Genomic DNA, 8,696 nt, shown 5'->3' on the forward strand with positions numbered 1-8,696 from the left:
AATGTCTGCATTTATCCACTCCATAATTCATGAGAACAAATGCAATCAAGTTTCTTGTGTCCTTGGAAAATCCATTCTTAGTGATGTCCTCCGAAAAGAAGACTAGTTCAGAAACAAATCAAAGGAACCACTATTCTTTCATCGTGTCATCATATACAACGACCAAATATAAACATAAGCAAAAATCTATTATATTATTAAAGGAATAGAAAAAGGAGTCTCTACGTTCGCTCTCATGGCCTAGAAATTCTCACATTAATCGGAGAAAAAGAAAAATCAGAGTCCATATAGAAATACAATTTATAGAAATAGCTGAAATTCGGAATTAAAAAATAAGAAATATTAGAAGAGGAGACTAGAGTCCATATAGAAATACAATTTAAAAATAGTTAAAATTCGAAATTAAAAAATAAGGAATATTAGAAGAGGAGATTAGAGTCCATATAGAAATACAATTAGGAAATAACTGAAATTCGGAATTAAAAATAAGGAATATTAGAAGTAGAGTATAGAGTCCATATAGAAATACAATTAGGAAATAATAGAAATTTGGAATTAAAAATAAGGAATATTAGAAGTAGAGTATAGAGTCCATATAGAATTACAATTAAGGAAATAATAGAAATTCGGAATTAAAAATAAGGAATATTAGAAGTAGAGTATAGAGTCCATATAGGAATTTAAAACTAACTAAAATTCGGAATAAACATAATAAAATTAAAGGTAGAGTTTTGAGTCTGTATAAAAATACAATTTACAAATAACTAAAATTCGAAATTAAGAAAAACACGTGAAGAGTTTAAAGTCAACATAGGAATACAATTTAGAAGTAACTGAAATTCGAAATTAAAAATTAAAGAATATTAAAAGATGAGTTTAGAGTCCACATAAAAATACAATTTGAAATAATAAAAATTCAGAAATAAAAATAAATAATATTGGAAGAAGAGCCTAGAGTCTATATAGAAATACAATTTACAGAAAATTCGGAATATAATTTACAAATAACTAAAATTTGATATTAAAAATAATTAATAACTAACACATATATAAAATACAATATGAATATTTCACATTTGTAGTTTCGTAAAGTTATTGCAAAATTTAAAATTATGATGTTATTTTAATATATTTGAATAATATAATGAGAAAACATATATGCTATTATATGAGAGAAAATATAATGATGCTAGCCGTATAATCTGCGCGGTCCACCATGCTAGTTAACATAACAATAGAAAATGCATCCAACTATACAGTTATCCCCAGAAGTCCGCGTTTGAACCTGAACATAGCAAAGGTCCTACTTAACTCAAATGACCAGATCTGTTCCTTCACCTGATTGTCTCGGACTCAAAATGGATGTACAAGTTAGACTACTGGTACCTGTTAAAAGATTCAAAATGTGACCATACCCCTGAACTGTACTCGTTTGGTCCAAGCAATATGGACTTCGTAGTTGTAAACTGAAGAAGATGGTCTCGAAGTGGAGATCGTTGCCTCAGGTGCATAGGTAACAAGTCACCTCTTGCATTTACATCAGAATCAATTTCTTCATACCTTCACTATAGAGGAAACGACAGGTGCAATTCTGCTCCTTGGCAAGACCAAATAGCAAAGCTATGTTTCCTAGGTGCACAAAGTTGCTGCAGTAGTACTGTAGTATTGTCCAAGGTTCTAAGTTCAGATCGTGAGGCAGTTTGCATAAACAAGGGATTGCATTTTTACTCATCTTAAACTTCTGTAATCCCTGTGACTGATAAGATGTCATCACGTGGATGGGCTGCTTCCACAACGACACTAACTTCATCTCCCACTTTCCCAGTTGAAACCACGGCTGTAGCTTGGATCCCAACCTGCGAAGTATCACCAGAATTGGAATGTAATACCCCAATGACGATATTGAGAAAGTGATCCTACTTCAAGGAACCCAAATATGCCATTGGAGAATAATTGTGACGAACTAGTGTAGTGGCAAAGTAGTCTAGTACAGCAGACATTAATTAGCTGTGACTGCCAGTAATCCTATATATCTGCACCACTAGCAGCGATTAGTGCTATTTTCTCCTGTGTAATGAAACCACATCATCTATGTTTTACACAGCCGGAGGTCTCCATCTAGTAATACAATAAGATTAGCTCTAGTCGTTTCTAGCATGATCACTGATCACATTGTTCCATGTCCAGATAAAATTTTTACCAGTCTGGACAAATTTAGCTGCTATAAAAGTTGGGAGTTGGTGCTGGTGGGCCATCTAACCCTCTTTCACCTCACTAAAAAAAAGCCGCAGAAAGAAAACGTTGCTCTTGTTCCAACAACTCCCTCTCTTAAAAATTTGACCAGAGTACCAGACATGGCATCATAGCTCACACTCACGGTGTAGGATGAGCATTGCAGGGTCGGTGCAATGCTGACATAGGGTAAAGCTCAGTTGATGCAGTGGATTACTATGAGATTCAAACTGTAGCAAAGCATGTGTATTCAAACTGTTCCTTTGAATGCTAAGATATTTGAATAACTTAAAATACAAAATAAAACAACTATTGTCCTGGCTAACTGCTTTGCCTGGTTCAATTTGTTTATACATGAACCATCAAGCAATTGACTTGCATATGTTTTACCAAGCCTTATCCCTATTCCATGTCATGTAGATTTTGTTTAACCTGAGTCAAGGTAAAACCTGGTTTAAGATAATACAAAAGCATTGAAATCAGCTACAAAAATAGTTTTTTAAATAAAAAACCGTGATAGGATTGAATTATCCTAAGTCATCTGGGATTGGTCATACTCGGGAATAAACAATTAAAATGAAGTGAATACACAATAAGATGGTTTTTATACTGACTAGGATTTGATAAACTTTCCCAAGCCAGGTTACACTGGTTTTCCAAGCCCTGGGCAAGACCACTAATATCTACAGAGGTGCTCTTGCTCCAAATACAATCCCATAAAAGCAACAAGAATACTCTCATCTTATATATATCAAATAAAAATGTACTGGATGAAGCATGTTTGTGTACCTCTATAACAAGCAAAGTTGCCAAACGATCCTTAATAAACTTAAGAATCAGGGCTTTATACTTCTTTCCCTTTGGTTGTCTTCTCAAGTATTCCAACAACCAGTAACGTAAGTTGTTGCTATGGAGTCTCCTGGCAACTTTAACATGCATGCTTGCAATAAAGGTCATTCCTTCTAGGTCACCAGCTGAATAGGGTGGAGATTCACCTCTAAGAAAAGCCTTTATCTGCAATTTAATACATCTTCCATCAGCACTCAAATTTAAGTAGACCATAAGTACGACGCTCGGATCAAGATACAATGAAACTAGACTGCACTCATAACATAAAACACAAGGTGGGAAATTGATAATAGGAAAGCTCTTTGTAAATTGTAACCATCATGTTCCTGGAAACTGTTAAAGTTCTCCCTATTAGCAGGAATAACAGAGGCATATTTACCTGATAATGAGCTAGCAGATCAACATATCTTCGAATAGGGGAGGTGAACTGTACATAACCAGGAATACCGAGGACACCATGTGGTACAGGTTTTTGGAAATCCATTTCTGCAGCACGGAGCACACTGATGTTGGCAAAACTCCTGGCAGGCCCTTCAGGGAGATGAGTAAATGCTGACACAGCTGTGTTAGACTGGGGATGCCCTCTGTATGGCAAAGCAATATTGTTGTCAGAACCAAAAGCAGCCACGGCCTCCCCACAGAGTATCATCATCTCAGATACAAGCTGCATTGCTGGGTTGGATTGGTCTTCAACATATAGATTAATGTTTGGTTCAGGATCATCAGGATTTGCCACCTTGATACGTGGTTCTATCATAGCAGTATCAATCGAACCCTGTGAACTTCAGAGTGTCAATTTTGTCAAATAACAAATGCATCGTAGTACTGATGTAATACTTCAGAAAGTCTTTGAAAATACAGGCTTGAGCTAATTGGTAAGTGGCACCAGTAGTCCAGTACTAATGGTGAAATGAACAGCCGTGGCATTCATTTTGTAGACCTTGGTCTAGGAAAGGAATCTGGAAGGGAGTTCCCTTGTCCATAGAAAACCATGTGTATCTCGCTTTATAAGAAAATTACAGTTGCATTTCATTCTGCTTTCATTTGCTAATCACAGATGACTCATAAAAAGACAATGTATTGATAACTTTTGAATGTTTATCACTCCCAGCTAGGCAAGGGAATACTAGGCTCTTTGAATGGTTCACATGGCTCCTATAAATAAAGTCCAATGATATTTGAACTACACTTGAGAACATGCTGGATGGTGACATTGACAAGGAGGCAACTTCCGCTTATGACTTGCTAAGTCCTGCTGATGGAGGAGCACAAGTCATTTGGCTCTCCTGGTGCATAATAGATTTTCTAGTCAACACAGGCTAGAGTGTTTAACATTCTCTTCTCTACAAATGACCCATTCTGAATCAAATGTGCTCACAGACTGAAAATAACAAAGGCATGTTTAGTACTTACCTGACTACGACGCCACTGTGCACGAAGGGAAGCAGCTTCTTGAAGAATTCTCAGTTCTTCCTCTTCTTCCAGGTTCATATACAGTAGTTCAGTTGCACTCTCATATGTTAACATGTAGGTAGGTTTTATGATTGAATTCTCTATACTATATTCTGCAATACTATGAACAACACAAATATAGTTCTCAACAATTTTGCTATAACAAGCAAGAGAAAAGCAATATTAAGATAGTAGGATACCTTCCATCTGGCTGCAAAATCACAGATACAGTAACAGATTTACAACCCCTGCCTTGTTGCAGGCTCATAGCATTCATAGCAAGCCTCTCTGGGAACATTGGAAAGGTAGCAGTTGGTAAAAAGATCGAGGTTCCTCTGTGCATTGCTTCCCTGTAGGAAAAAAAGTAATGTTCTCTTATACATACCAATACCGATAGAAACACTAGAAGAAGGAGAAGAACAAGAACCTGTCAATGATGCTCCGGGGTTGAACCAAGCTTGTTGGGTCAGCAACATGTATCCAGACCTTTATCCTACCATCAGGTAATCTAGCAGCACTTAGTGCATCATCAAGCTGAGTCACCAAAAAAAAGTGTTTAATGGATCTGTCAGTAGGCACAGCTGCTAAATTATAACCAGTCTCTTGGGATAGATGCAATGGCAGAAGGAACAGAAACATGCCTCATCAGCTTCATCCACATCAATAGCATACACTTTCAAAGTTGAGAGATCCTTCCTGATATCCTGGAAAGATGAATTGAATGAGATTTTGAATTAGTATACATCTTTTAAGGGAAGACAGTGAGGGAGAGGCTTGCTGTCAGTACAAATCAACTTAGGCTGTGCACTATACTTGTAAAAAAACAAAAAACAATACAAAGGGCATCAGTATTTGGTAGTAGACTAATAGCTGACATATTAATTTATAGTTGTACAGCTAAACTTACATAAAGGGAAAAACACAATATGAAGAACATCAATATTTGGTAGTAATTAAAACTACCTTGTCTGAGTCAGGACAGTCTACCAGAAGTTCCTCTGCAGCTGACAAAACTTCCTCAGTATACCTGATGCGAACATCATACCTGTAAAGATCAAGATTGACATGCACAGGGAAGTATCCAATATTTATAAGGATCTTTAGAGCAGCTGATGAAGTCTTTGAAAAGCCCATAGCCTTGAGAATCTGCAATTACATTAATAATCACACAGGTAAACATCAGCTACAAGGGAAAACTTAATTATTTCCTTCAATGAAGAATTATGTTACACTACAAAAACATTTGGTTCAAACTTTTTAAAGGACATGATACTTTATGATGGTAAACAAGGATTATGGTTATTCAGTAAACCAACACTAGTGTAAACAAATATTTACTTATTTATTATGCATGACAAAATAATAGTAGTGGTATAGAATATGTTACGTTTCCTGCCGTTCTCCTTTGTTCATCATCACATGCATCAACTGCATATGCCTGAAGTGACTCAATTTTTCGCTTAACTTTCTCCTCCATCAACCATGAATCTTTTGAAGGTTTAGCATCTAGAGGCAATGCTTTGGCAGACTTGATTAACTGGACAAATTCTTCCATCTCCTTCTCAGCTGCCTCTTTAGCAAGTTTCCGTCGTAAGAGTTCCTCCACCTACTACCAGATGAGAAATTTAAGTCCACCAGCCAATACAACAACACAAGTTCATACAGAAAATTAAGAGATAAGTGCAACCTGAGGTAATTGGGCATGTGATTAATACAGTTTTTAACCAAGAAACCATATGACAGTAGCAATGTAAAGCTTAATATAGGAAAAAATACTTCCCACTCAGACACTAGATACTAATAGAAAAATGACGAGAATATGTGAAGTCAAGCATTCTTTAGTTGACCATCAAGATATTTAATAAAATATCTAGATTGATCACATCAATTTGATATTATTGTATATGCTACTCACAATACAATAGACTTAGCAGTAACTGTGGCACCTTGGAGACTACATCGATTAGCAAAACGACCTATATTTTGTGAAAGAAAGAGTGAAAGGCAGGTAATTTAGAGTGTGTATCGTGAGATGAAAATCATGGGTATATTTAGGAAATATACCTGAGCAGGTGGGCGAGGTTGGTACACAGAAGAATCCCGGCTTTCGACCTTGACAAAATAGACTATGTCCCTTGATAACAAGAAGTGTGCACAGTAGCTTTCCAGAGACTCCTTGCTACCATAAACTATCTGAGAAAACAAAAGATTAGAGTTACATCTGAATATGGAAATACAAGATAGAAAATCAGATGGAATAAGGGAGCTTCTGACCTCTGCGAACTCCTCTACTGTTACTGATTTATCATTCTCAGAAAGCTCCATCCAAGCACACTCCAAAACAGTAGGGTCCTAAAAAAAACAAATTATGCACATGTATCTATGGTGCAGATACATATCATGATTCGTGCAACACATCTTACCAAAAGATGTTGTGCTTTCTTGATAAATTCATCTATTCTTGAATGATTGTAATTGATGATACCAGGTATAACATATGTAACCTGCTGGGGTTTTATAGAAGACAATATACCATTCTGTACAAATAGAATAGCTATGTCAATGAGAGAAATCATAGACAAATAGACAATGACAAACATATGCTAAGAAACATACTCATTATCAATGTTTACTCTATTGAATATAGACAAAACTACAGTAATTGTTTCTTTTGATACCTGGTCAGTCACCTTCCAGTTTTTCTTTCCATCGGGCCTTTCTACAACAGCAAGCAAAAATCTCTCAGAATCTTTCTGAAATTCAAGAAGCAGGCCTTTCTGCAATGTTCTCTTATCTATCTTATTGTCAGACAGTTCCTTTGTCCCCTGCAATCCTATCCTGAAAAAGGGATTCCAACAGCAATCTTTAGTATATTGTCAAATGGTTAAATCAAACAATTAATTATTAAAACTAAACATCTGTATGCAAAATTTTCAGAACTAGCCATTAACACCTTGTGATAAGCTAAAAGAAAGGAAGAAAGAAAAAAAGGAAACACTCATTTATCAGAAAAGGCCAGTGCAGCAGTGTCACACTAATATAGACATCACAATCACAATATACTAAATGGTTGTAAATTTGGACAATAAATGGCTGAATATCTACAAGTATATATGTTAACGGATTTTCCGCATTACAGTATAAATTTCACTCAACACATTTACCAATAAAAAATCGTGCAAACATTATTTCACCTTCCCAGAAGCACATTATATAGAAACAGCTCCTTGAGTAAATTATTTGATTACTTTTGTTGGTACATAAATAGTTCACAGCAACAGCTCATAAGAAAACTATGCTCACCTACTTGCATCAATAAAGAATATACTATGGCCACTGGTCACCGCTCAACGGTAGAAATGTCAATTCCTAAGAAGTTTATCATAACCCTATAGTCTGTTTGGTTTGATACTGATGATTGCCATTGTTTGTCTTACCAACTTTTGGTACCATTGACTGGATTTGGCCAGCATTTGGTTTGCTAAAAGTGTTCGGAGGATTCCTTCCATTAGCTCCCTAGTTCATTCCTTACCAAACTTTGGCAAGGAGTGCTATGGAAAATTTGGCACAAACTACCAAACCAAACACCTCTGGGGCTTACTCACTAGGCACCAACCGATGAAGTTTTACTAAGGAATCAAAACTCCCTTGTGCACAATTTAATGAGGAAATACATGCGGATTAGTAACTCAGTGTAATGTATAACTTGGTAGCTACTGCCAATCAGCTCCAAGTGCACACGCATACACCAACCATTACAACTCAAGCATGCAAATTATGGGTTCAAAATGCATAGGCAATTCAGTCTAGAGAATGACAAGGGCGCGTTACTTTGCCGAAACCCGACCACGCCTCTGTGATCGGAGCTCCTCCAGGACGGAGTCGACGAGGCCATGGACCTGGCGTCCCCGGCATCCGCCGTACAGGGAGAAGTGCCAGCCGGCGCGAGCGGAGTCCGGGCGGACGGCGCGGCCGAGGGGACGGAGGCGGAAGAAGGCGAGCGTCGCCGCCGCCGCCGTGGAGCAGCCACCCGCCGCCCGCACCGCCATGGGCGACGGCCTCATCGAACCCGCCGCCACGAAGCTGCCGCCGGGGAGGAGAGGGTTTTTGGCGATAAGAGCCTCCCGCGAGTGGAAGGCGAGGATTCAACGGTGCATCGAGAG

At 37.5% G+C, this 8,696-nt stretch overlaps 1 protein-coding gene across 1 annotated transcript; it reads right to left on the reverse strand.

The window, feature by feature from the left end:
* Nucleotides 1–1,203: 1,203 nt before the first annotated feature.
* Nucleotides 1,204–8,696, reverse strand: LOC127752605 (ribonuclease II, chloroplastic/mitochondrial). Its single transcript, XM_052278017.1, has 14 exons — nucleotides 8,365–8,696; nucleotides 7,212–7,371; nucleotides 6,957–7,070; nucleotides 6,808–6,885; nucleotides 6,598–6,726; nucleotides 5,921–6,139; nucleotides 5,497–5,679; nucleotides 5,175–5,237; nucleotides 4,961–5,067; nucleotides 4,734–4,883; nucleotides 4,495–4,654; nucleotides 3,461–3,856; nucleotides 3,022–3,246; nucleotides 1,204–1,856 (listed from the first exon to the last, which is right to left on the reverse strand). Exons 1-14 carry the CDS (start codon nucleotides 8,595–8,597, stop codon nucleotides 1,734–1,736), a joined length of 2,340 nt encoding a protein of 779 aa, XP_052133977.1. The 5' UTR covers nucleotides 8,598–8,696; the 3' UTR covers nucleotides 1,204–1,733.

Source organism: Oryza glaberrima, chromosome 1 (genome assembly GCF_000147395.1).
Source record: "Oryza glaberrima chromosome 1, OglaRS2, whole genome shotgun sequence".
Taxonomy (NCBI): Eukaryota; Viridiplantae; Streptophyta; class Magnoliopsida; order Poales; family Poaceae; genus Oryza; species Oryza glaberrima.